The sequence below is a fragment of the Daucus carota genome, chromosome 4, assembly GCF_001625215.2.
Source record: "Daucus carota subsp. sativus chromosome 4, DH1 v3.0, whole genome shotgun sequence".
NCBI classification, from domain to species: Eukaryota; Viridiplantae; Streptophyta; class Magnoliopsida; order Apiales; family Apiaceae; genus Daucus; species Daucus carota.
In genome coordinates this window covers 24,659,347-24,685,994 of record NC_030384.2, presented here as the reverse complement: position 1 = coordinate 24,685,994, position 26,648 = coordinate 24,659,347, and the positions used below count along the sequence as shown (strand labels likewise).

The 26,648-nt window shown below is 33.9% G+C and overlaps 1 protein-coding gene across 2 annotated transcripts; it reads right to left on the bottom strand.

The window, feature by feature from the left end:
- Positions 1–1,178: 1,178 nt before the first annotated feature.
- LOC108218286 (callose synthase 2) lies at positions 1,179–26,648 on the bottom strand. Of its 2 annotated transcripts, none has more exons than XM_017391187.2 (43): positions 26,440–26,648; positions 25,570–25,806; positions 23,861–23,961; positions 23,110–23,231; positions 22,916–23,009; positions 22,654–22,764; positions 22,448–22,564; positions 22,274–22,366; positions 22,092–22,183; positions 21,755–21,881; positions 20,679–20,816; positions 20,516–20,592; positions 19,842–19,935; positions 19,006–19,125; positions 18,800–18,917; positions 16,059–16,393; positions 15,930–15,982; positions 15,782–15,842; positions 13,490–13,571; positions 13,367–13,416; positions 13,198–13,284; positions 11,969–12,085; positions 11,764–11,852; positions 11,565–11,649; positions 11,303–11,463; positions 11,089–11,212; positions 10,900–10,997; positions 10,708–10,819; positions 10,016–10,167; positions 8,925–9,034; positions 8,598–8,723; positions 8,380–8,448; positions 8,234–8,294; positions 7,153–7,306; positions 6,683–6,802; positions 6,478–6,593; positions 6,262–6,345; positions 4,551–4,663; positions 4,217–4,446; positions 3,332–4,129; positions 3,189–3,239; positions 1,827–2,012; positions 1,179–1,608 (listed from the first exon to the last, which is right to left on the bottom strand). In XM_017391187.2, exons 2-43 carry the CDS (start codon positions 25,757–25,759, stop codon positions 1,360–1,362), a joined length of 5,667 nt encoding a protein of 1,888 aa, XP_017246676.1. In that variant the 5' UTR covers positions 25,760–25,806; positions 26,440–26,648; the 3' UTR covers positions 1,179–1,359. The 2 variants fall into 2 exon arrangements, with proteins under 2 accessions (XP_017246676.1, XP_063947502.1); XM_064091432.1 differs by having other exon boundaries at positions 20,709–20,816; positions 26,440–26,578.

Here is a 26,648-nt window from a genome sequence, read left to right as displayed (position 1 = left end):
CCGATTGAGGATATATATTTAACCAACTTCAACTCCAACAATGTGTCGGACTCACTATATATTTAATATTTTATTATTAAAAGTTTTCTTTCATCATTAAAGGACAATATAAAGTAGAGAGAGAGAAAGAGATGGAGAGTGTGTAGTGTTTTATTATAAAATCTGGGATAGGACAAGAAAAGAGGTATAAATAAGACTCGAAGAAGTTGTCCTAGTGATATAAGGCATGAATGGGACACTAAATTAATATTTGTGCAGAAAAAAATAATTGAATAGGATGCTCATGTATTGCTATGTATGTTGCCTACCTTTAACAGAATCTGTGGTATCATTTTTGGTGGGAACCTGCAGCTTCGACCACCTATCGGGTAGTCCACAGGACAAGTGTGTCCCAAAATCACAGTCACTGCAGTAGTACAGCCAGTTCTCATCCACTTTACCTTCACACAAATCACATATAAAAATTAAATTTTTAAATCTATTTTTAGAATCAAACACAAGTTGGAGCTTGTGCGGATGCTTATCATGCACAATAGTTTTGGGTGAAAGAGCACAATGAGTGTGAAGATCAAATGAGCAAAGAGAACAGTTATATACGAAGGCCTCGCCCCTCATCCCACAGGCATCGCATATAAAGCGGCTACTGGTGTAAGTTGAGAATGGAAGGAGAGTGAGATGGTGAGAAGGATGAGAAGGGTGAGAAATAGAAGGCGGCGCCTTGAGGCATTCGTCGTGCAGGTAGTATTTACATTCAGAGCAGCCGTGAAAGGGTTCGGATATGATCCGATGGCAGGCTCTGCATTCAGAGGTTACTGCTGCTTGTTCTTGAGTGAGAGGGCTTAAGTTGTGGGGGTGGCTGAAATGTTTAACGTTTTGGTTTGACATTTTCTGGGTATATGTTAGACTTAATTGTATTGTAATTTCTTTATGTGTGGCAGACTAGCAATGCTTCTATGCATTTTATTTCTGAAGATAAATATTCCTAACAAACATTGCAAGGTGATCATGCACTAAAAGCATTGCCTTTGTTTTCTTTCACTTGATGCAAAAGTCTTCTCTATTCTTGGTTTCTCTAATCTTGTTTTCTTTCCCTTGATGCAAAGTAAAGGATGTTTGGACTACCAGACTACCAGTGCCCTCTTGGTCAAAGTTTGACTTCAATTATCTGATATTGAATATTGAGAGTTTAAATAATTTTCTTATATACATCTTTTATTATATACATGTAATATAGCAATGTATAACTATAACTTTACATATACTTTATATTATCTACATATCTTTTGTGGTTTATCCAGAACCCAGTATATTGATGCACCAAAATTGTACAAACAAGTTCTCATCTTAAGGGGCTTTAAATCACTCCTTGTTGCTAGAGGATTTGTCCTTCTTTTGTCCACCGAGAATACGAGAAATTTGCAGGCCTCGGCTAAATGCCTGGTTGAATAGCATCCGTGTTTGGAACTCCGACACAAAAGGAAACCAAGCCAAGAATGCAACAGGAGTGAATAGCAGTGTGCCCATTATTACTTCATACCCACGTGCAAGTGTCAGAACCGAAGGCCAGATTCCAGTTCGCTGGACATATGGCTTCAAAGCTTGCGCAATCTAGCATTGCATCAGAAAGCAAGAAAACATAGTAAGAACTAGAAGAGATGATAAAGGATGAGAAGCACAAGAAAGCGTGCTTAATTAAAAACAGTTGACATTCTAGGAGAAAGGATACAAAAGCCATAGCTCTACATGTAAAAATAATTATGGCAAAAGAACCAAATATGAAAAAACTAAAGCATAAACAAAAGCTGAAAATAGATGTAAGCACTCACCAGAAGTAATCCCCAACCTGTCGGCATGAATGCGAGCAGGGATACTATGATGTCACGAAAAGTCATGCCAACTAGTGCAATCAAAGTAATCAGAACAGTCAAGAAACTGATAAATACAAGACCCTTGATTAATCGAAACACAATTTGAAGCTTGGCACTGTATTTTCGCCTCCCAATTGATACACCCTACCAAAAAAAATAATCAGAAAATCATAACTTGGGAAAGAAATGTACAAAGTGAAGCATAGTTTTCACTTGTAAAGAATAGAAAGGGAGTTTAAATAATTTTCTTAATTCGTAGCTATAAGCCGATAACTTCATTCTTGTAAAGAAATTTTGGAAAAATTTGTCACCCACTTAAAATATAGAAGCTCTTTCCCATTTCATCCAGAAGACAAAAATAAACTATCTTAGCTGATATTAAAAAATAAATAGATAAAAAAGCCTTGTGTTCAAACAATGGTCACAACACTTTAAATCATAACAGGTTCCCTTCCACTCCCTTCAGTTATCTAGTACCAAACCCAGTTGTGTCCAACTTGCAAGTAGTTTTTGGGAGAGTGAGATGCATTAGAACTTACTTCTTTGACCTAAGAGGCTGTTCCCATGAAACCCACCCACACACAAAATACCACCCAGTACCCGCTCTGGAATATTCTGGACTCTTTTGAAAAGTGTCACAATTATGAACTTTTTTTTTTTTTGCCACGCAATTATGAACATTTTGAATATTAAGAAACTACACAAGGCATAAAAAGATAAAAGGCAGCATGACACACAATAACAATAAACTAAAATGTAAGGAACTAGAGAGTAACAACATAAAAAGCGTGTACAGAAAATTAGCAAAGGAACCTAAAAACATTATTATATGAGATAACTACATTAGCAAATAACTGAAAAAGTAAAGTTTGACTTGGCAAAACAAAACAAAACAATTTTACATCCTTAAACTGCAAAATGTGGGCTTTACAAGTATAATACTTGGGTCATGATGTGTAGTATATGTTTGTGCCAGATAAAAAGTCAATTGTGTTATATGATCTACTACGATCTTATCAACTGCCAACGTACAAGTTAGCTATACGTATGAAATTGATATGCAATTCAAAAGCAGATTTGTCTGTTAGTTGAGCCTAATCCACAAAGTAAGACTCTCATGTCTGACAGGAGATGCAAAGATACTCTTTTCTACCTTATACCCAGGATTCGCTGTTAGCTATCTTATTATTTAAAATTCTTCCACGAAGGCAAGTGATGTTGTGCCATATTCAATACAGAGCTGCTTTTTACGTGTCTTGTAAACTTAAAAAACAAAAAGTTTCTGTCAAGTACAAGCTCGAAAATAGAAATTCAACATACCTTCATCACAAGCAATATTAAAAATATAACAAGCCATGATACACCATACACCTGTCAATTAGCATACATCGCATTAGACACAACTATATGCTCACTAAACTTAATACAAATTTTATATGATTCAAGAGACTTTAAGGCTTTACCAGAAAACTCTTATTGCGCTTTGTAAAGGTCAGGTGGTATACAAGTCCATACTGATATATAAAGAAACGCAGGGACAGCAAAATCTCTACAAGGATGCCACGTTTCCCAGAATAGTGAAGATGCCTATGTTCCTTTTCCCACCAAGATTCCCAACTCTTATCTGGAAGCACACCAATCCCTCCACGGTTATGGATCCACTTATTCCAATCAGTCCAGTCGTCGATTATTTTTTGCCACTCAAACCCTGATGGATTGAAAAGAAAGGGAGCAAATAGCCATGTTCCAACCATGAACCATATAGATACTGTAATTAACAAATATGCAAGAACTCCTCTATATGCTCGCCCCAATATATGATATACAAGAAGTAAAATCATAAGTTCAATTCCCTTTATAAAATGACTACGAGAGTACAGTCTGTAATTCTCAGCAAACTTGGCATGGAACACAACAAAGCCACGGCCTGTGCTTTTATACCCTGCACCCCCATGAAGCAAGGTCCTCCCAAAATAATGGGTCCTTGTTCCTAGAGAAAATGTGAAAAACACAGGTGCCAATTGTAATTGCATAAGAACAAAATCACTAAATGCTTTTCCAAATCCTCTTTCAAGACCTATTTCCATCATCATTGGCAGTGCCATCAAAACTCCAATTTGCACAAGGGACTGAGAAGCGAGGGCTACTTGAAGTGGCTTGTTATCTCGAATTGCTTGCTCCTTACCCAGTCCTTGCTCAAGTCCACTAAGCACAAGATAAATGCGACCGTACAGAAATATATACACCAAAAGCACAGATATCTGCCAAACAGACAAAATGGTAAAAAAATCAATGTGATTAATGGTAAGATGACCACCATGTAAAAAAGGTGAGTTTTAATATCATACCAATGTACTGGAATAAAACCCTACAGTAGTAAAATAGCAGGACAGCATGCGGAAGAAATCAAAACGATGTCCCAGCCTATAAATATCACGACTCATTGTCTGCTCGCCATTTCCGTACGCAATTTTTGCCTCAAATATAGAAATTTGGTTAAGCCCAACATCCCTCCCTTTACCAACTTGTATATATTCATGATGAGTAACATTGCCTCCTCGTAATGTAGAATTAAAACCTGCATGATATTTGCAAACAACATAAGTAACATGTTCATGGCTACCCAAAATTACAACTCCATACTAGATTGCAAACATCTGTATGGTAGAAAAATAGTTATGCCTGCAAATATATCCTCGCTTAGGTTGATGATCTTGGATGCTTTACTGATACCACCTCTTGTCAGGTGGAACAATCTATCAAACACATCTGGATGCCCGTAGTGGAACCGGACTCTGAATGAGTAAAACACAAGGAGTGGGATCAGAGCATCAACATTTCAAGAACAATTGAACAAGATACTTTGTAATATGATCTAACATCATAACCCTTGAAAATGGCTGTCACATACAATGTGTAGACATTATAGAGTAAAAAAAATTTAACTAATATTAAAAGGATTTTTGACACAAAATTGGATCAATATTAAGAGGCCTGGTCGAGAACAGTAGAAACCCAATAAACGAATAACCTCCATAAATTAATATTTTTCCTCTTTGCCAACATTAATAGAGAATGTATTCTTATCTTCACTAAATTAAAAATAGAAGGGAAAATTGTTTTTTTCTGTTACTGAACTATTACCTCTTTAGAAACTTACCGCCAAACCATTACTTTACTCAATATTATCACTAACATTACACACATTTGTGATTTTAATCATTCCATTAAGTTTTATAATTGGAAAATGAATTTTTTATCAATCAACTGTTTATAATTTTAGCCATCTACCACTCAACTAAATAGTAATTTTTTTAAGTCACTCTCATTATATTTGTATTCAATTATAGTTATTCCGTCAAATTTTATTTGTTGCCGTTAAAATGATTGGCCAACGTGGATTACATTGAAGATGTGTATTACTGATTAATGTTTATTAGCTGTTTTAATACCTCTATCTTAACATTGTTACTCCATGATAAACAGATATTTATTAGTTGTTTTAACATCTCTATCTTTTCTCTATAATGATGTTAACTGGTATGAATGACTACTTTTCGGGAAAATAATGATATGTATATTTATTTCGACTTGTGTTTTATGTTTAAGCGGATCACCTTTTTGTCTTTTTTCATCAAGTGGGCACCCCGAGAACGTTAATCTCTTTGTTATAGGTTTGGTTGAGGTTCAACAATGCTTTGACCATTCATTTGCAGGTGTTTAAAAGGCTAACTTATTTTTTCCCCAATTAATGACCGAATATATATAAACTCAAGTATCAAAGCCGGGATATATATATACACCATGTCATGTACACATAAGCAAAATAGTTAACATAGTTAATTTTTTTAACAGCTGATTATCAAACTTAACAGAATGACTAAAATCTAAAACGTGTGCAACTTTAGTGATAATATATTGAGTAAGATTATTGTTTGGTGGTAAGTTTCTAAAGAGACAATAGTTCGGTGACAAAAAAAAAAATCTATGTTCCCAAATAAAAATTCGCCGGTCATGTATATCGAGGTTTAAGTGAAGATGATTCCATCAAAAATTTGGTAAATTTTGGAATATATACCCCACTAAATAATGTAACCAAAAACCTCCCTGGATAGCTTGGCCATCCTTTCTGTGTGGTAGCTTGTCTCTCTAGCTTGTTTGGTTAATGGGGCTCTCCATTCAAAGAATCAAGAAGTCAGTCCGGTTTCTGGGATGGAGAAGTTTCCTTTCCTTTGCTTCATTTTTTTAGAGTTTTGTATATATAATTGCAACTTTAATATCTAGTAGCTCCTATATGCTGTTGACCAACAACTTATTGCAGTAATGAACACAATCAGTTTTTATTATATAATGCCAATGCGATACTTGAAAACCTTTAAATTCTAAGACTTACTTCAATGGGTTAGCCAACAGTCTCTGTCCAATTGTCACAAAACTATGCTCTTGATTTGACATAAACCATGCAAGGGAAGAAACACTGCAAAATAAACAAAAATAAAGCAGAAGAAAGTACATGAAAATTGTACTGCAGTGCATGGTTGAAATAAGTTCTACTTTTCCACAGCATCACAAAGTAAAAGATACAACTTATTAACAGCAATTTAAGCACCTTCCAGTGAATATATGCTCCCTGAATCCCAGTATTGTTGGTTGTCTTACGCCGTGAGTTTTAAGAAATTCTTGAAGCAAGTTCCTCATTTTAAAGGCTTCTTCCATGTAGTTATCCTAATATTTTATAACACTTTTGATTAGAGGAGCGAAGGAAAAATTGAGATGTAGTGTGTTCTAAAGTCTAAACACATGGACACAGCCACCTGGTTCATATCTATAGTTTGCAGGCCTTCTCCTCGTGTAAATATTATTGCATGGTTTTGATTTTCTGGCTTTCCCCCGCCTAAAAGAGCAGGTCCAGGAAGTTTTATCCGATAAATAACCTCAAAAACACAAATTGAAACCAACAATAATCAGCTTTCATGTCCAGCAACAAGTAATTCTGTAAAATTCTGAAATTCAAAGCAATAAAGCATCACAAGATTGAAAGTAATTAGAAATTCTTTTTACAGCATTAATAAATAAATACCTTGCAGTTCTGCATGATTCTAAAAAAAATGCACTAGAACAAAATACAATAAGTTCACAATTACAACCAGATATAGACAATACTATGCATTGCCCACTTCCGAGCATGACAGTAAATTCCAACCACATGCTTATTCAGGATGCAATAAAGGAGTGATAATATTCGATTCTCTTTCAGTAACAAAAATACAAAAAGAAAATGTACCTGATCTAAGTTTTGACTTGGACCAGTAGTATCAACAGATTTTGGTACTGCCTTCACAAGGGCTGAATAATAAACCTTTTCATTCGTTTTCTTGGACTTGTCTTTGCTAGTTTCTTCCACCTCATCAATGTACGCAACACGAAGCGAAGGATACCTGCCAAAAAATAATAAATAAATCCAAGCAGAAGCAATAAAATAATATTCAGATAATTAAATGATTTCTGGGGCTATACGTTGTCATAAGCCTCAAAATGTCATGTGCACGAGGATCTCCAGATCTTTTCTGGATACCATAATTCTGGCAAGACACTAGGGCTGCACATGGGCTGGGTTGGGCCGGTTTCAGCCATTCAAGCGACCCAACCCATTTAGTACGGGTTACAAAAATTTAACCCATTAACCATAAAAATAATTAGAAACCCAACCCTACTAATTGTATGACGGGTTGGGTTGGTTAGGGTAGGGTTAATCGGGTTGAAAAATTTGCAAGATAAGCATAATCCAAAATATGTTTTGCACCATTTTCTTTTGTACAATTAGCAATAACATAGGACATGCACCGATACAAAATATCATGTGCTTTTAGAGTGCAGATATTCTTTCCATACTAAGGTGGACAACTGAATCTTAATAAAGTAATAACTATTAAAAATAATGTTTCTGCCATGATATATAATCATAAGAACTAGCAATGTGAGTCGTTTGATTTGAACTACAAAGCTTTATTTCTAATTGTTTCTGCACATTGCACTACACTCACTGCACATTCTATCATCAAATAAGTAAATATAGTTCCTTGAGGAACCAAAAATATTTTATCAAAGTGTTAAAGATGTATTTTGACCGGGTTGGGTTGGTTTAAGGTTTCTTAAAAGTTATATTTCGACCCAACCCATTATAAACGGCTCAACCAAAAATCAACCCAATTAACCCACGGTTTGGAATGGGTCGGGTTAGTCGGCCTAGTTTAAGGTTGGGTTGGGTTGGTTTTAACGGGTTGGACAACCCATGAGCAGCCCTACAAGACACCACATAGGTAAACTTCATGTCTGCTACAGCTTGACATAGGGCCATTAATGACCTTTCGTTCCTCGAGTTTTCTTCAGTATTGAACTCAGCAGCCTTGTACCCTTTCATTAACACTGTTAGGAGATGCAAACCAGCGTAAGTATCATATTTCAAGTGCCAATGATAAGATCAGGCAGTGCAATTAAGTTTTGCAAATACCATCATCCTTTGCCATGTCAAGGAAGGCCTGAAGCTCTAACGCTTGCCGATAGTACATCATACCTCGTACTGATATTACAAAAAGTAGCAAACGTGTGAAGAAAAATCTTACTAGATGACCAAAAAGATAATGAAAACTAGATACCTCATTATAAAACTATATTAACTGATATAAAGCCTCACTAAAAACATATCCACGAAAATATTAAACCTCCTACCAGTTTTTGTCAGTGTCTGGCCTCTATATGATGCCCACAACCTAAGTTCTTCTTCCACCTCTACACTACCTTTAAGTTCATCTTCACTGCGACGATCGACCCTTTCAAGAAAATTGTTCCATTCATCTGTATTACAAGTTTATTCAGTATTACGCAACTGCAGGTCAACGCTAAAGTTTTCTCTCCATACCAAAAAAAATTATCACTTGGAAATATTTTTCTAGGAAAACATACTATATCAAAATAGTTACAAAAAGGCTGGGGCATAATCAGTAAAAGGACAATAAACAAGGGCACAGAGCCCTAGCAAGGCAATAATAAACTGACCAGGATATATTTTCTGCAAGTAGAAAAGAATCGAAACACCGTCTTCATTTTGCATTTCCAAGCCATCAATTGAAAATAGAACTTCCTCCTCGAGATAAGGAGTCAAGACACTGCAAATGAAAATACACACACGAAGTGGTAAAACTTCAAAGGACATACAACCATGCTCTGCAAACGGTAAATTACGTCCTACAGACTATTTATACACTCCCTCCATCCCACTTAAACTGACTTGATTAATTTTTTCTGGTCAAATTGACTAAACTTTTACCAACAATTAGTTTATATTCGTTAAGTAAAACAAGTAATTTGCATTACGAAGACAGTCAATTAGACGAAGAGAAGTCAAAGAAACCAGTTTGAGTGTGATGGAGAGAAGTATCTTGTTTCATATACCAAGTTAGTACATCTAACAAAGACCAAGTGGCCAAACCGCAATGCTTAACTTTGGAACAGTAAAAAAGCAGGCAAGCTTACCAAGTGATTTATATTATTCACATTATCTGAAATAGCATTCCTATAGCTCTCGGTGCTTAAACAAATAAAACCATGGCAATATGATATCTGATTGTTTGCTGATTTCGTACTAGGTAAATTTCTATTTTCACTTTCACAAAAACACATACTCCATACATATTTTTCATATATTAAGCCTGATTAACCAAAAAATTCAATTCTTTCAATTTGGAACCATACCATATACAGTATGTATTTTGGTGCTCTGAATATAAGATTTATGCAAAATGGCATAATTTTTTAAAGAAAGTCTGGTTTGCTAGTTAATGAAAAATTACTAAAACATATACTTACAGTAATAAGGGGGGGAAAAAATCCTCAAATGAAATCAGATGTTTATTGCTTACTACATGTTCTAGCTGAAGATTTGAAAGTTAGAAGTTGCCACACTGTTGAATGTCAATATTAGACGTGTACCAACTATAAGAAATTACAAGAAGTAGATCAAAATATAGACTTTTAGAGGCCAGATTTATTTACTGATATTCATTTTACTGGTATATACATACTCAGAATAAGTATTACTCATAAATGCAATTATATAAATAATGTTTGTTCAAGGAGGCTTAATTTACCTGAAAGAAAGCATATTTCGTACTTTGGGTGCAGCAGGCATGTCCATAAACAATGAATTTGAGAAGAAAGAGATGCGCCTTCTCGCCTCTAAATTGGATGGAACATCCATAGCCGACTCCTTTTCAGTAAGCAACAGATGGACCCTTCTTATCTGAGGGCCATATATTGTTAGGTTACAAAATTAAATTCCTTGTCCAGTAAATAAAACACGATTATGTATAGATCGAAATTCAAAAAAAACTAGAGAAACCATGATTGAGCTTAGAGCTACAGAAAATGCATCACTAAGTACAAAATCTTGCTCTGGTGTTTAGAGTAAGACTTATCACCTGGAAGATAGTATTTCCAAAGTTCTTACATAAAAAATTTCATTTATATTTATAGAAGCAAGTAATAATTTGAACACTAATTATGTTTCTACTGACATTCTGGGAAGTGATGAAACTATGCAAGACAAAGTGCCAAGTATCTTCAGATCTTTAAGGAAACAATGATGTATAGCATTATAAAGTTCACTGTAATCAGAGGTCAGGTATTGCCACCTGTGAAGGTAATGTCTTAATTTTTTAATTTTCTTATAAACATTTTAAATAATCCAGAGATGATCAGTAACACTGAACTGTATATAAGAAGTAAGAATTAATAAAAACTAACAATAAACATGAACGGGATTGTGATATCAGATCATTACCTTTTCTTTCCATGCTTCTGGCTCTTCAATTACTGGAAAATTAAGTGAACCAAAGAATTGATGTTCTAGAGGTCTCATTCCTTCGTATACACCATGGTTTGAATCTACCAAACTAATAAATCATTAAAAATAGATAATGTACCAACACTTCTATTCACTTGAAGATGTAATTTCTCCTGCATGATTTAGTACCTAGGAATCGGATCATCCATTATGTCTCTAGTCACCACCTCTAGCATGTTAAGTAAGACAATAACAATCTGATCCTTGTCCTCTTGCTTGTTTTCTTTCTGTAGAATACAAGGTATCAAGAGAGTAGAGAAAAGATAATGAAATCATGAATAACTACTCAAGACAAATGAACAATCATTAGATATTTACCAAATACTCAATAAGCTGAACAAACTGATCACAGAGACTAGGTAGAGCACTCATATTCAACACACTTGTCAGATCATCTTGTCGTATATGTTGATCAACTTTAGAGAAAATTTCCTCTATAACACTGTACGTATGAATAAACATTCAAGCCGAATAAAAAAATGTGCAATTACTCTACTACCTACTAACAAATTTCAGATTGTAGAAAACTTACATCTTCTCACGATGCCCTAAAACTAAATAATTCAATATACTTTTACATGTTTCATAGCACTCACGAACAGCATAACGCATGTAATTGTCTGCATTTAGCCTTTTTTTCAGCTCTCGATCTCTTCCATTATAGTCTTTTGCCATATCCAATGCTACGGGAAGCTACAGTGGATAAATGACAGATAAGTAAATTTGCAGTAAGAATTTAGTTTATGCATAGATAAAAAAATGGTAATAAGGTTTCAAAAAAATTGGTAATAAACCTTGGTAGCAAGTAGAAATGGAGGCCACTGGATAAGGCCCAACTCATGATTGGCACTATAAGGCATAAGTAGAAGGTTCATTTCCCTGTCAATCCACGAATGTGCACACACATAAAAAGGTCACTTTCTAACAAAAACAGAAACAATTGAAAAGTATAAATTCACTCGGCCAGAGTAAATTTTAGAACTGACATCCTACCTGTTATTTATTAAATCCTCTTCTCTGAAACTATTAATAATCTTGTTCCATAATTGAGCAAACCGAGCTGCTTCCTTATCAGATGGGATCTAAAATCAATGATAAGCTTGCCAAAGTCAGAAGGGTAAATGAAGTGACAACACTGAAGAAATCAACACAGACAGCCAACTAGACAAATTGCATGAAATTTGGAGCAAAATAGTACCTCAGTAGACTTGCGAACCTTCTTCAACCTTTCTTTATTTTCTACTGGAATCAAGCAGGAACTGAATGCCCCTGGTAGTGAAAGAAACCGTGACCTTAACATACCTAATGTTCGAATCTGCAAGTAACAGAGATACATAAAACAAGGTCAGACTCCAGGTTCTTAAGATCGGGTAGGTAAAGACAGTATATAATCCATCTATTAGATCCAATTATACTCATAAATGAGCACCAGAGCATATTTGGAAATTCCATTGTGTTATAAAACATAAAACACCTCTAATTTTAAACTTGAAACTCTTCTACTGTATTATATTTTTTAAGTGCTGCTTTTGAGCTGGTTACCTACGTGCATTGCCCATGACTTCCTAAACCTTATTTTGTTCATTTATATGTACTGTGGTAGTCCAAATATAGTAACTAAATTTGGCAGACAAGAGTTTTGTCTGTGAGTCTTAACTATACAAGGAAAAAGAAGAGGACACTCGATGAACAAAATAGCCGGGCTCGAACTTACTAACTTGTAGTTGGTATTATATGATGTAGCTTAAGAACTCAAGTTTGTTATAAGCACATTACTAAGAGTTTGGAAGTCAAATTAATGAGTTTATGGTATAAAGGCTGGAAGGTGAAGCAGTTGGTGTTAAGTGACCAATTCTCCCAAAACCTCAAGTTGTTGAGTAGAGAGCTTACCAGGATCATATTGTATTCTAACATTCTCCCTCACTCGAAAGCCCATTTTTGGGTAGAGAGTGGATCACGGGCGCCCACCGTCCATCTTTGGGACATAACTTTGCCTTTCGTGTCCATAATAATTATGAGAATATTAGGGATCACACGGGGTTGAATTCGAGTCTCTCACAAGTCTGAGTTTTGACACCATGTTAAATGATCAATTCTCCCAAAACCTTAAGGTGTTGGGAGGAGGGCTTACTAGGATCATATTATATTCTAACATGTAGTTGGTATTATATGATGTAGCTTAAGTACTCATGTTTGTTATAAGCACATTACTAAGAGTTTGGAAGTCAAAATAATGAGTTTATGGTCCAGAGGCTAGAAGGTGAAGCAGTTGGTGTTAAGTGTTCATAATAATTATGAGAATATTAGGGGTTGCAGGGAGTCGAACTCGAGTCTCCCGCGAGTCTGAGCTCTTCGAACTCGAGCGTTTTCATAATAATTATGAGAATAATCCAACTAATGTATGAGACATTATGAAGATCCACTTGCCTCTCCAAGACGGCGAAATGCACCATATATGCCTCCAAATATTGTGGAGAAAATGGCATACCATATTTGAGTGTCCATAAAATAAACCTATAAGAAATTAATAAGAATTAGAGACCATAACCGTAAGAAAGAGTAACACACTCATTACAGGGACATATGGGTAACTTACAAGAATAATTGGAGCCCATAATGCAATGACAACACCAATATTGTTCTTGGCTGCAAAAAATACAAAGATTACAAGCTGTTTTTTCATTTTATAATAAGATTAAATATATCACTAATAGATTACCCTGCGGAAAGAATTCATGCCACATGTAAGCGTTTATGTGTACTTTCATAATTGCCTTTGTTGGACTTACTAGAGGTTTGATCTGCAAAAAGTTACATAGCAAGTTAGCATTTCTCAAATTCGGGAGAACCACAATTCCGGCTAGAAGACACAATAGATAAATTCATAATATCATCGGTATTCAGTATCTAGACTCTAGAGCACATTAGCATTAACAAGTCACAAATCCATTCTACTCTTGGTAATAGCAATCTGGATGGCTGGGATTGTACGTTGGATAATAGATAGGATTGTACGTTGGATTATAGCTAGGATTGTATGTTGGATTATAGCTAGAATTGTATGTTGGATAAAAAACTAACAAGTCATAACAAACCAAGTTGTTTACGGACCCAAAAACCATATTGATATACAATAGCATTTTTGTATCCCGTTAAGAGATTTAGAAATTTCAAATTACCAAATGCACAAATTGCTAAAATTGGCTGAACGAGTCACAATGGTGTAATCTTCCTTTGAAAAATAGATGTGCAATGTATTGATGCACAAAGAAATGGGTCACCCAAAATGTTAATTTAGTTATAAAGATATATAATGAGAAATACTAGTACCTATCAGTTTATGACCTTTACAACAAAATTGTATTCACCTATGAGTTTATGACCTTTGCAACCACATAAATACTGTATTGTTTTCTACTGTCATTTTAAGAAGATATATCTGCAATCTGCATATAGAGTAAAGAAGCTATATAAGTGAGCATTTTTCGATTATAGAGGACAAAATTCTACTATGTCATGACAGTGTAAGTCTTTTTTTATCACAACATGGTCCATGTTCCCATGACATTTAGACTCATATAATAAATGTGCACATATATAAAGAAACTGATTCTACCAAATCCAGCCCTTCAACATCCACCCATGCTTGAAACCATACATACAACACATATTACTAAAGGATCTTTGACCATATTTTATCAGCCAACATGATTTTCTTTTTACGCCAGAGTAATTGGAATGTTAAAATCTACTACCTAGAACTCCAGCATAGCAAAATATATTAAATGAGACATTGATGTTTAATAATAATTAATAAGTTAAGAAAGAAAACATTTTCTTATATTGTACATGAAAAACATATTTTTTTAAAGAGATGGTAATAGAATTTAGAAAAGAATATTTACTTTCAATTAAAAATTACAAATATAGTTGTAAACCAAAATCTGCTACTAGCGCATTATACCTTTTTGAAAAGAATTCCCAAATTTTTACAGGTTTACATTATCTTTTTTTTTTTGGAAAGCATCAGGTTTACATTATCATCTGGGCTATGATTTATATACTAATGGTTTTAGGTTGATAACAGATTAATTCTAATGGTAATTAATGAAACATAAATTATAATAAATAGGTGATGATCAATATGTGTTACTATTTTATTCTACATAGTTACTGGATTATTTGATTGGATTGACGTTGGTTATCTGAGTTATGATTAATATTGCAACAATATTAAAATTTTATTAGAATTCAGAATTAAATATGTTTGAATAATAATTACTAAATAAATAGGTGGTAACCAGAGTTAATGAATATCTGTTTCATCAACCACTGTAGAGATATAAAATTAAAAAAAAAAACTATGAAATAATAAGTTGGAGTAGATCTATAAATTTTTTATAAGATTGAGTAAAAATATAAAATCAAATATGGTACTATTTTGTTACATTTGTACTAGAATGATTTTATAATTCTAATAAGATTCGGTAAGCATATGAACATAGATTAAGGACTCTTGTAAAAGTCAGTTAAATTAAATATATGCAGATAATGACCAAAATTTGGAGCCTGTCAAGGGTTTCGACGTTTATGATACAGTTATTTTATATCTGAGTAAGTGATTTTTAATCTCTAATAAGATTAAGTAAAAAAAATGTACAATGACTTTGGATCTCTTATGGAATTTAAATTACATATATTAAATTCAAAATATAAGATTTGTAATTTACATTTTGTCTTGCACCAAGAAAATTTCATGACAAGTTGCCAGGAAACTTAATTCTATTAGTGATTGGGTCAGAATGTAGTTCATGCTCTGTTAAGTGTTATCAATACACCTTAATAAACTACCTTCTATGACCTACAAACTTTAACAGTTCTAATGAATCTGAAAGAGAGACATTCAGTCTTGTCTAACTAAACGAAATTAAAACATGTATTCCTCCTCTACGGTACCACAATTTGAAATCGCTACAGTAATTTGTATAAGATGAATAAATGAATAACGCACCTCCACATAATAACTGAAAGCTAACTTTGCTGCTATTAGCAAAAACCAAAACATTGTGTACCTGAAAGTGCGTGCAACTTAGACCAATTAAACATAGTAGTAAGCATTGATTTCATTAATCTGCAAATAACCATCACCATGCACTTACTTAAATACAGAAACCGTGCTTTCCTGCATTCCCCTACCAACAAATAGCCGAGGCTGCAGCATAGTTTGTTATTTTCAAAAGGTCAAAGTACTAATTATATACCACTGATAAAGAAAAGGTGCTTCATACCTGAGACCACCACATGATGAGCCTGACGATCTTGTACTCCGACCTTTCTAAACGTCGGCGGATAAATGGAAACAAAAATAGTAGTGCAGAGAGCAGATTTGGCGATAAGTAAATAAAGACCGCCAAAATGAACAATGGTGGTGAACTCTGACTGGTACCAAACCAATTTTGCATGGTTTCTGCAACTCCAGAAGAATTTTTCCAACTGTATGCATACGTAACAGGTAAAATTATCACCCAAGCTGCCGCGGAGACAGCCTTGAAGATGTACCTGAGCTTCACATGCATTGACATACTGTGCCTCGCTTTCCAGCTCATTACAACATCAAGGATAGCTGCAAAAAGAGGCTATTTCTTTAACAAATGCAGATAGTACTAGAAACTATCAAAGCTTGTCAATATTCTACATGTAGATAATTCAACATACCATCAACATTCTAACACTTACTCACTATAAGTTGTATTACCAAGAAGCCTAGGCTAAAACTGTATGCCAATATAACCGCCAAAGCATTACTGATAAATAAATAGAAAAACTGAAGTTCTAAGACTTGGGATAAGTGATTGCAGGTGATGGTGTCAAAAGTAACTTACAGAACTTAAACTTGAAGACGAGTAAATATGGACAACAAAAGTAAATTCAGCAAAAATCTAAAATAGGAAATTGATAATTTTCGCGAAAAAAAATTCGCTAGAAAATTACAAAAACAAAACTATTAAACAAAAATACTTGTATGCATCAAAAACCCAGGTTCAGGCAATAATGATATATTGATATCTCCCAACATACCAAAACTATCATTTGTACAAATAGGAATCCCCTTCGTTGAGACTCAAATTGCAAATAATAATAAATCTATAAATTAGAACTATAGTCATGATTCAATGGGTCAGGTCCACTTATTTTTTCTTTTGTTGATTTATAAAAGAAGTAATCAAAAGAAAAAAGAGGAGCTAACGGAGCAAAACAAAAAGTTTAACCTTTAGTCACAATGGGCAGGAACACTTTTAGTGACTTGACTAATCAGTAGAATTGCAAGAGCATTATCATGTACATCTTTGTTCCGGCCCTAAAATTGATTACAGGCATAGATCACTAGAATCCTACCAGAAATAGTTTACTACAACGAAAGGGAAGCTTGTGAACAATAAATCACATAAACTTTTCATGTCTATTTGTTTTTGCAACAAGTTAAACTAACAAATCTCCAGAACAAGCTTCATGCTACATAGATATTTAGTTATTTAGTAACATATTACTATGCATGTTTGAAGTTCAGAGATATACAAAATGATAATAAAATAAACTTAAAACAGATATAGTTGACTTCCTAAATAGTAAAAATTCAAAGACACACCAAATCTCTTGTGTATTTCTCAAACAACTCTAAGCTTTTTCAATATTTATAAACTTCACAGATATTATTATATAGACACAATAATTATCACAATAATTATCCCAGTCATGATCTCCCTTAAACCATGTTTATGATAATTATCATAATTTTTCATTTTGAATAGAAATCCTTTCACAATATTTTAATCAAAATAAGACTCACCTTTAAAATAGATAAGGCACCTACTGTAGTTTTTTAAATTTTAAGTTATATAGGAATTTTGAGCGGACCCCGATACTTAGATTTGCTAGCAGGCAATCGATTCGAGATACATCACCATCTCAACTTTCTTTCTCACTGTAAATCCTAGTTATAATTCACTATCTACATATTTTTTTATTATATCCTTATTGAAATTTTTAGTCTGATAGTAAAGAAAACCAAAGTAATACTTGCATGTGGTATATCTTTTCTTAGATTTCAGTTAAATCAATAAAATTTAAATTCTAATTTTAAAATAGCTTTTATACACATTAGGTTTTAAACGTATAACTTATAATTAAGCAATTGTAATTTTTTTACAATATCAGGTCCAAGTGTGAATTAAATCATGACACTTTTCAGACCGGATAAAAGTATCATTTCTCTCACGGGAAGAAATTGGATCCTACAATCTTGAGTTTTGAAGTCACTTTTTTGGTGGTCTGAACAACAACTAAACACCGTTTGAATAATTTAAAAATCTATAGTCTTCTTTAATTCATTAACAGCGGGTGAGAGTCATAATTTTTTATCTACTCAGAGCAAGTCCAACAGTGTCCTTGTTGGAGCCTCAAATATAATATAAAATATGATGTCCTAGTGAATTAGGACATGTTTATCTAAGTTCAACTCCAACAATGTGCCTTATTTTTAATATATGTTTAATATTTAATTATTAAAGATTCTCTTTTATCACTAAAACACAATATAAAGTAGAGAGAGAAAGATAGTGAGTAGAAGATTTTATATTAAAATATTGAATAGGGCAAGGAGAGAGGTGCCCTATTAATAGGGCTTGAGGAGCTTGTCCTAGTGATATAAGGCATCACTAGGACACTGTTGGAGCAATATTTTTAATCAAATGCCTTAAATAATGACTTAGGACATCATTTGAGGCAGCTGTTGGACTTGCTCTCAAAGCAGTAGCATATTCATTGATTAGTTTGAATCTCAATCGGTTATGATAGTGACTGGTGAATTTGGGGATGATTGCTTGCAATCTACTTTTGTTTTGAATGAAAATATTGTGTTAGACATGAGGAAACTAACTGCTTCTGTTGGAAAAATCTAAAACACAGACAAGCGTAGAAAACAGATTAAAATAAAAGCAACTAACCAAACCAGAAAATTGTATCTCTTTACCTTGTACAAATTTTAATATAGCAGCTGTAATGAAGATGCTTAGAACTCGCTTAAATCCATCACCAACAAATATAGAAGTTGGTTCTCCTGATTCGCTCCAGGCCATGATTATCATTACCTTTAGTCGATGTATTATCCAAAGACAGAACAGTGAGATATTCAAAATACGTGGAAAGCAATCAGTAAGCTATTAAAAAGAGTCAAACCTGTAGTGACAATATGAAGAAGCTCCACAATCTGTCAAAACTTCTAAATATATGCCAAAACGAACGTATCTCAACAAAATTGACTTTTGCCTCCCATCGATTCTCTAGATCTGAGATGTCCTGTACACCACCAACATCCCTATAAATTCACTAATGATCATAACTTACTTATCTTTCAATCAATTATAAGCAAACTATTTAAGAGCACTATATTGGGTAATATATTTTGATTACTTGTACTTGTTTTTAGGTTAACCGGTACATTACCATGACAGCCTTCAACAAAATTCAGGCTTCACAAATACAACGTAAAAATGCTAATTGCTAAATATTTTCTCATGGGCCAAGTCAATGTGAAATAAAGGCTTGAAGAAGTTGATAGGATGCAATCAGCTTTCTTACAGTAAAGAATATGATTTCTGACCTTCACTTCCAATATACTGAAACTAAAGGATATTCAAGATGACTTGTTATTTAGGCTACAGTAGAACCTCTATACATTAATAACATTGGGACCGTTAATTTTATTAATTTATCAAGATTATTAATTAACCAAGGTTAAATATGTACCGTCACTACTATGTTGGGACCAAAAATCTGTAGTTCAAATATTATTTTATCGTGGATTAACAACTAATCGGTTGTTAATTAATCAAAGTTTTACTGTATATGACCTTTGGCTTTTCCAGCAGTCAATTGCGAATACTTAATTACAAAAAACATAAGCTATTATACAAATAAACATATAATTAGATGGTCCGTAAACAAATAAAAACTGTTGCAGCAACATAATTTAGCATGCCGGGGGAATCAGAATGGGAAGAATGAAAACTTACTGTATTTTCCAAGGCTTGGTTTTTATCTTTAGGTTGGCAAAAAAAATCAGCATTAAGGCGCAGTGGCCAACCTAACCGGAAACAATCAACGGACCTGCAAATTATAACGATTTAGTTATAAATGTTCTTATATAACTATCCCTGTTTGAAAATACTGACCCTTACAGTATAAAAAATCCTAGCATCCTCTTATTTTCGATTGCTTCCACTCATTCTCTCTGCAGACAGTCATCGCGTTAAATCCACTCTACTACAACAGTGTTTCAATATCAAGCTTAACTGGTACTGCCACGTGTCAGTTCTAGTTTCTGATTATGCCAAAACAAGTATGTCGCACTTTTTAGTAAAACTCCACTTTTTGACGGGTTCTAATTAGCAGATCAATATTAAGTAACTGGGAGAAATCCAATTACAATTTGTTATCCAAGTCTAGTGACCAGTGCATGCTAATCATATTTACAGGTAATAACGATTATACTGTAGCAAAAAGCCCAGAGGTGTATACTTGAACAAGTTTTAAGTAAAAATAATACAATCTTAGAAATTAAAGTCTCCATTGGGACAAACTAAAATACAGAAGCAAATTTTTAGTTTAGGATATGGCCATTATACAGGTTTGGCAAAACATATTCTGAAAGATAAATTAAATCTAATTAAGAATAAAATAGCAATACCAAAAATACTCATTTAAATCATCATAATTTCTCCAACGGGAATGTTTCGAATTTCCTCCTTTGCTCCCTTCAGCTTCCTGAAAATGACCAGAATAACTTATAAATGTGCCAGAAAAAAATGTCAAAAGAACTCATATAAACTACCAAAACTAAGAAGCACCACCTTCGCTATTGTTTTATAAATTGGAGTTACCACTTTAATGAGGAAAGCTTCATTTTCTCCACCATAGGCAGGCTTGATATGCTCATTAGTCAATGGATTAACACTACCACCCAACATACCATACAGCTCAAAAGCCATCTGGTGGATTAAATGGATAAAATTTAGTTGTGTTAGTGACAAATCATATCATTATGTAGAATCAACATAATATCTTTGAAGACAGTAAAAACAGTAAAAAGTATTATCTTGGAAGTTCTATAAAGACGGTCAAATGAATTCGCTCTCAGTTTAAATAGTTGTTGTCATCTCTTGTACCTTTGTTCTTTAGCTTTAGCTTAGGTCAATTTCTGATTTTGTAAGGATCGTGCAATAACTTTCTAGATCTCAAGTATTCAAAAGTTTAATGAGCTTTTTTTTGTTTTTGTTTTTCCAGATCACTGATCAGCATATAAAACAAACTTTTTGCACATAACCAAACAGTTTAAGATACATTCTACTCCATGGATAACTTTGGTGGCAACCTAGATTTAACTGCCCATGTATGTCGACCACTAGGCTGACAAGCAGAGCAATAGAAAACTTAAATTAACGACCGCTTACATGGATTTTAAAAATAGTTTAGTCATGTTTAAAAGGCTGTTCGCTGTTTGATCTGAAATTACAGTTTTAAAAGGTAAGGAAACAAAGCCTACAGCTCAGCATTCTTTTCAGATACTTATGAATATTTTATAAATAACTGAATCTGAAAATTTTCATTAATTATCACGAAGTGTCTATTCATTCAGTATCAAGGAAATGTTCCCAATTATACACCTCGTCCTTCTAAAGTATACTTCCGTGCCCTTTAGAGGAATATGGCAAACTCTCAATAAAAGATAAAAACTGCTTATAACACTTTAATTTAGTCAAACACCGAATACGAATATCTGACATAGGAAAGAGGAAAAGGGACTTCTGAAGTAGAATATATAACGGTACATGATAAGAATATATATATAGCAGATGGATACATCATACATCAAAATAAAACTCTATACATAACATTGAAATGTAAAAACAACATATTTCAAGCATACATGATGATAGATGTAGCAAAGGCATTCTGGCATGAATCTTAAATTTGCGGCTTCCCCCCATATGAGAAGATATAAACCCATGTATAATAACTTTCGTTGCTGCACTTCCTGCTGAATAGTAGGTAACCTGCAATAGAGAAGGAATGAGGGTAGTAACCAACTAGACTAAACATTAATTAAGAGGATAGAAAAGAAGAAAGGCAAATATAAATAAAGATATATAAAGCTTATTATTTTTAGTATATAAAAAAAGAATAAAGATAAATAGATCTATAATCACCATAACTGTATATACAAAAGAAAAGGTTACAGAACGACATATGGAACATTTACTCACCAAAGACTACTTTTCCGCCCCAAATATTTGCACCACATTTTGTAATTTTTAAAAAGTTTCTTCATGACATCAGTGAGAGCACGGTCATCTAACTGAACAATGATAAAATGAAGAAAAAAATGGGTGTTATAAAGTTATGACAAAAAATTATCCCAATGTTTCTATATGAGGATAGATTTTACTTTGGGATGCTGATCAGGCTTTGGAAATTGGCGTATGTGAACATTTGCCAGCAACAATATCAAGTGTTCCCTTTGATTTGACACATTATCCTTCTGTAATAACAATAATTAGATAACACTATACATTGCAAACAACAGGAGAACTATGGTTATGTTAGTTAAGAAGTTAGCCACCTGAAAACCAAACATTGCCTGGAGCCAGTCTAGAATGTCTTCGCCTACTTTCTTTTTGTGACCCTCAGGCCATAGAAGACCCCTGGTGTTACGTAGAGCAGAAACAGATGCTTGAATCTGCCAAATCAAACATTTAAGGTACTAACACTGTATAATCTTGTACCTACGAATATTATTCAAGGACCAGTACATGCAGAAAATCTGACCTCGGCAAATCTCATAATTGCCTGATTTGCACTATCAGGATCGAGAGGAAGTATATTGTAAGGCACATAGATTTCTGACTTCTCTGCAACTTTGGTATGAGTTTCCAGAACCTGCATCAATTTATTGATATACACGAAACAACTTGAGGTTACTTAAAAATAAGGTGATTTTTGAAAATAAGACTATACAAGTTCAAAATGTTTAGGAAAACTAAGTTTCGGGTGTATCTGATATATACAAATAAAGAACATTAAGTATAACCTCATCTGCCACTTTAACATCTTCTGTCAGATTAACAGCTTTCAAAACCTCAAACAAAACAGCAGCAGTCTGATATGCTTTTGTAAGACGGGTCCTACATAGTACATAGAACTATATTGTATCAGATAAAACTACAAAATACAACAGTATATACTTCCACTAAAGAGTCGCAATGATGAAAACAATTGTATTACCTGTCTGCTTTATCAGCAGCATTTTGTAAAGCCTGGATATACTTCCTATAGTAATGTTGATAAAAATTTTGCATTTCACGAGCATCACTTTTTGTTCTTCCCGCTAATGTAGTTTCGTCTTCCTGATAATTAAAAGTTATCTTATAAGCATTCAAAAATACAAAGTTATCATTTACGAGAAACCCAAATAGAAGTAAGCAATAATGTAAACAAACATCACCATCGACCTAGTCAATAACAGACGCATGAAACTACAACATTTTCTTTAGGTCATATTTATACATTGAAGACCGTAAGAGATAATTAAGAGAAAAGGAAAACTGCTATCCAAAATGGGGAATCTATTGAGTAGTTCGTTTTCTTGTATAGCTTCTCTACATTTAATAATTTCTACTGGTTTTTTATTTTAATTGAGCTTTAATAAAAATTAAAAATCTCGAAATAGCACACATGTACATTGTTTATTCAGTAAATCTAGTGCTAATGTCAAGAGAAATTAACCAGAGTCTTCTAATATATATTGTTTTGACTCTAATCTGAAACTGAAGTAATCTTGACTTTAAGCATGCACACAATCAGCATTATCCAGTTCTATCACTTAATAATTGTCAAGAATATGTGATACAAACCATACCCTTCATTAACTAGCAAAATTATGTTCCGCCAATGATAAAATAATACAATAATGAACAAAAACGAGAAAAAAAAACATGAGTGAGTTAATTATATCAAGAAAAACAACATTTCATACCCGTTCTAAACGTTGAAGAAGGGCTGTCTTAAACTGGCGTACTCCACGTCCACTTGATGTTGAATCCAGCCTGTGAGCCTTCTCAAAAGCGTAGAACCGGCCTGATTCCAATTTAAGCGCATCAGATCCTTCTGATATTTAGAGGGTGCACTAATGTTTGGGAGAAGTAGTATTGATTTTTATGGGACTTTACTTACTTTCAGATTACTCATTTACTGAAAATAATGTATTTCAATTTGAAGATCAAAAACCCGTTGTTGTAATAATTATGTTGTCCATAGCAGGAAGAATGTAAATATAACATGTTACTCCCTCCATCCCCCTGAGTAGTATACATTGGGGGACGGGGACGCGGAACGGACTTTAATGCTCCTGTAAAGTGTAGTTGTGTAATTTATTTTTAAAATTTTCTTTTTCTGAATTAAAGTTTGGATGTTATATTTTTATACAGAAAAAGAAAATCTCAAAAATAAGTTACGGAACTATATTTTATAAGAGCATTGAAATGCGTGTCGAGCAGTTGAAAAGAAACGTATACAATTAAATGGGACAGAGGGAGTATGATTTAAGAAAACGAAAACCGTTATAGTACCAATCACACTGTTCATTAACCCAAGTAAAAGGGAAGATAAGATAAACTGAGAATTATTTTTACAATCTGTTCCAAACATTTCCTGAAAGTAGACGACATATTGGATAAATATGCAAGTGAGAGGTATGTGTTTGTATGTATTGTTCTTGTTTTTTTTGCTAACAATAGATGTTGTTTTAAGAAAAACACCGCATGAGACAAAACGCGGTTCTAAGTAAAAGTATACTATCCTTTATTTCTGTAATATAATCAAACTGACAGCAAGGTTATCACGGAACCAAGTCGAGCCTCGGCGCCCCGGTACCTTGGACTCGACTAGTCGACAAGTCGCCTAACCAGTCGTAAAAAGTCGACAAGTCATTCGTATACATATATTTACTAGATTTAATATATATAATATACTTGAACACACATCAGTCTATAGCTTGAATTGAAAGTAAAAGATAATAAGCAACAGTGAGATGTACAAAACCCAGCAGATTGTTAGTTCACATGTAAAGTTAAGCCAGGATGCACGAAGGAAATAATAATGTGAAGTTGAAAATGATACAAGGATTACTTTGCCGGAACAATTAATCAGGGCCTACATGCCGACTACAAGTCTATTAGTCGAACCAGATGCAGCCGCCTGCCTTATCTTTCTTTCCAGATCAAAATCGCATAAGATTTTGTCTAAAAAACCCTACTTTTGAAGCTTCATGTCGGGCCAATTAGCGGGTCCGGTCGGGTAAAACCCACGTGCCCCAAAACTTCAACCTTTATTTTTATCTAAATTAACATATCAACTATTGATCACAATATAAGTTTGAGGAAGACAATTATTTTGAATCCTAACTAGCCAGATTTTGTTTACCTATGATATGAACTTAGATCTTGAGCAATTGGTATGCTGACCTTAATGTTTTGAGGAAAAAAAATCAAAAATTAATTGAAACTACACTTCTCCACAAGGAGGGTCACACATACAGTGTTTACAAAATCATCGTTTCCTATATAGGTAACCAAATACATTTCACTATTACACAACTTATTAGCTATCAAATTTAAATGAGCTCCAAATCATACGAATATCATGAAATGAAAATGCATCAACTACAAAAATGACTCGTGGACTTACAGAGGTAAGCAACCCTGGGATTGGTTGGTTCAACTTCATTAGCCACACGAAGAATAGGTGCGATTTCAACCAGTGATGATGGTACCACTTCACTATCCATCATAGTCTCCCCTAAACTACCAACAGTTTGTGTCCTAAGAAGCGGCCTCCTCGGCTGCTGCTGATCAGACCCCCTTCTGTTGTAAGCCATGTTTTCTTCAAACCTTCTTACCAAACAGATCAAACTCTGTCAATCACCTGTAGTAAGTCAACGCATTAAAGTCAAGATTCCCGAACCCCGGCATTTGAGTTTATACACAGTTCGTTATATCAGAACCATAACTTATCTACTATTTCTTTCCATATCGATGCTTGAGACTAAATTCTTTGATGAACAGGCCTAGATAGTCAATCAGAATAGAAGAGTCATGTTCGCCTAGGTTTCTACTCTGCAACAAACAGACTCGATATCTATTTCACTAGTTAAACCTTTTAAAATCCAAACAAACAAAATACCAACATAAGCTACTCAAATTCACTAGCCGAAGAACTTAAGTTTATCCACTCCAAAATCAAAACTTAATTCAGCAAAGCTATCGTGTACATCCACAAACCACAAAACCTGTTGTTACTTAACCAAACAAACCGCAGAAGCTGGAGTGACAATCATCAAGTATGTTGAAATTGAGCAAGCCTAAGTAATTAAGATCATCATGTATTCGAGCTTAAATTAAGCATATAACAGTATCTAGCTGGAATTCAGTAGCTGAGCAAGCAAAATCATAGAAAAGAAACAACAATAATAATAATTAGTTAACAGAAGACGAATAAATTTGTGGAATTAAGATAGATATATAAGTATAAGCAGACAGTATGATTGAGTAGGCTTACTTATGAGTAGAGAATGGGGTGTTGAGAGAATCACTTGGTGGCTGATCATAAAGTTGAGCAGAGTAAGTTTTATTCAATAGACTTGTACAGAGAGAGATTGAGCGAGAGAGAGATTGAGCGAGAGAGAGGGAGAGAGCGAGAGAGGCGGGTGACAATAATAGTGTAGCAGGAGTAAGAGAGAGGAGCAGTAGAGTTTCACATCAAAACAG

Coding starts and splice junctions, on each gene's coding strand:
- LOC108218286 (XM_017391187.2), bottom strand. CDS start 25,759: ATGGCTTACAACAGAAGGGGGTCTGATCAGCAGCAGCCGAGGAGGCCG. Junction 11,853..11,968: donor AGGTTCGCAAGTCTACTGAG/GTACTATTTTGC, acceptor CATTGATTTTAG/ATCCCATCTGATAAGGAAGC. Junction 4,664..6,261: donor CTGTTGGCTAACCCATTGAA/GTAAGTCTTAGA, acceptor TTACTCATTCAG/AGTCCGGTTCCACTACGGGC.